The sequence below is a fragment of the Pterocles gutturalis genome, unplaced genomic scaffold (genome assembly GCF_000699245.1).
Source record: "Pterocles gutturalis isolate BGI_N339 unplaced genomic scaffold, ASM69924v1 scaffold15348, whole genome shotgun sequence".
Classification (NCBI taxonomy): domain Eukaryota; kingdom Metazoa; phylum Chordata; class Aves; order Pterocliformes; family Pteroclidae; genus Pterocles; species Pterocles gutturalis.
The window spans coordinates 1-2342 of NW_010120731.1; the positions used below are offsets into that span (position 1 = coordinate 1).

Consider the following 2342-nt stretch of genomic DNA (forward strand, 5'->3'; position numbering starts at 1 on the left):
GTAACCGTTGGGGTCCCCCCCGTCCAGCTCGTAGCGGTCATTGAGGTAGATGGCAAAGCGCAGGGCTTCCTCAGGGGAGTGGGTCCACTCCAGGATCTTCTTGGCCCAGTACATCCGCAGGAAGCCGTGCATCTTGCCCTCCTGGACCATTTGGAGCTGGGGGTAAAGGGACAGGCGCAGGGGTCGGTCACTGCCAGCTCCCCTCTGCCCCCCAGGAAAAGGCTCAGAGGGGAGACACGGGACGCTACCTGGGCGGCATTCCAGAGAGGGTCATGCGTGGTCCCCTGCTCCAGCTCCTCCAGCGTGTAGAGAAAAGGCCTCTTGTCCTTGGCGTGGAGCTTCAGGGTGGTTTGTGCCCAGCTGTAGGCACCTGTGAGCAAGGGACAAGGAGCAACGCTGAGCCACCCGCTCCTGCGGGGCCCCAGGGAGGGATGGGGAGTGGGGCTGCTCTGGGCACCGTGCCCTGGAGGCACCAGCCTTGAAGAGAGCATCCACCACCTCCTGTCCTACCTCCAGAAGCTACCAAATGACAGCACATTAGTGCCCCCACAGCCCAGAAAGAGGATTGACAAGTTGGGGTGACCAGTTGGGTGCCAGCCTGGCCCCCAGCGTTGCCCACCTGCCCCGGGATGCTACCTTGCACGCTGTCATAGTTCTCGTTGTAGTAGCAAAAGTTTTCAGCCAGCTCCCGCCGCACCACAGCCTCCTCCACGAACGTGTCCACTGACTCCTTGTACTTGTCCCGGTGTTTCTGCACCTCCAGGATGGCTCGTTGGGTGGAAACCTGGCCTGGGGACACAGGGAGCGAGCAAGTTGGGCTGCTGGTCTGAGCCTCCATGCTCGGTCCTGCTGCAGGGTGGGAAGCTTGGGACACTCACCGAAGTGGAACCACGGGGACAGGTTGCTGAGTGCCGCCTTGTTGGGGTCGTTCCGGTGGGAGCCGAAGTATTTCAGCCGCTCTGCGATGAAGGACTGCAGCACAGCCATCCCCGCAGCCGTGCCGGGGGTCGCCCACTCCACCTCCTTCACGGTGCGGTCCACCTGCAAGCTGGAGTAACAGGCCTCCCAGGTGATGGGCTGGGTGGCAACCAAGCAGCATGAGTGCATTCGGAGATGCCAGGGCTGCCCAGAGTGTTATGTCCCCTGGATGTCCCCAGCCACCAAGTCCCCAGATCATGCCAACCTTCTCCCCTTACCCAGCCCTGCATGGCCAGAAATGTGGGAAATTAATGAATGAGGTGGGAACCACCCTTCCCTGAGGCATCCCCATCTCCACGCCACCTCTATGTGACCTCAGGCAGGTCACCATCCCCATCCCCTGCCATCCTCTCCCAGGATCGCAAAGCAGCTCTCAAACTCCCCAGGACGTGAGGAGGGTGCGGAGGTGCCTTCTGCTGGTACCTCTGCTGGGCAGGATGGGGGATACGGGTGACAAATGATGGGAGGGAACTCGGTGAGGAACTCGGGGAGCTGAGCGTGGATCTTGCCGCGGATGGTCCAGGCGGTGTACTCCTGCTTGGGGGAGGCCACCCAGCAGGGCACAATGTTGTGGGCATCAACCTGGGGAGCAAAGCCGTGGAAGAGGGTGTGAGCAGGAGAAGCCAATGGTCCCAATGCATGATGCACACCCCATTTTCTGACAGAATGGGCTTATTTCCCACTTGCTCAGGTAAAGCTTGAGCACAGATGTGGGGGTAGGTGAGCAGATAACAGGACTGCAGTGATCTGAGAGAGGACAGGGCCATAGCTCTGGGATGCTGCTTTCCTTTGCACATTGGGACAATTTGCACTCCCTGCAGTCACAGCTGTTTCATAGAGGTGGTTGAGCTTGAAATTATCCTCCCAGGCTGTCTTTAGCTGCGCAGCACCCAGCAAGCTAGTGGGTGGGCTGGGGAGACCCAGGACAGATGTCCTCACCCTCCCTTCTCAGGTCACTCCAGCACACCTCTGCAGGCACAAAACACAGGAGACAAGGTTCTCCCACATCTCACCACACAGTTTTCCCCTCCCAAAGTGCGGGCACCCACCTGAGCAAATGGCACATCCTCTGGCAACCGCTCCTTGACATCCTCCACCCACTGCCGGGGCAGGCGGAGGGGGCAGAAGTCTGTCACTAGCCCACCCACGCCGTGCTCCACCACAAATGCAGGCAGCACATCCTTGGCGTAGCCCAGCAGCAAGTGGAAGGAGATGTTCAGCTCCGCACACTCCTGCAGCGAGAGGGAAAGGGCTATGGGATGGTGTGCACCCCTGCAGACCCCATCCCACCACCACCCGCTGAAGGGATTGATCTGCTTCCCCCCTTCCCTGGGATCCCTGTCCCACCCAGCGCTGGCATCCCC

General features: G+C 60.5%; 1 protein-coding gene across 1 annotated transcript in view; it reads right to left on the minus strand.

Moving 5' to 3' along the window:
* Window positions 1-3: 3 nt before the first annotated feature.
* Window positions 4-2342, minus strand: part of LOC104464333 (deoxyribodipyrimidine photo-lyase-like) — a gene marked incomplete at both ends in the record, with an annotated part of 2949 nt that continues 610 nt past the window's right edge. The window contains 6 exons of the mRNA XM_010077004.1: window positions 4-156; window positions 249-370; window positions 637-789; window positions 879-1077; window positions 1402-1560; window positions 2028-2210. Of these exons, the coding sequence (XP_010075306.1) occupies window positions 4-156; window positions 249-370; window positions 637-789; window positions 879-1077; window positions 1402-1560; window positions 2028-2210 (969 nt within the window). The remainder of the gene's footprint in view (window positions 157-248; window positions 371-636; window positions 790-878; window positions 1078-1401; window positions 1561-2027; window positions 2211-2342) is intronic.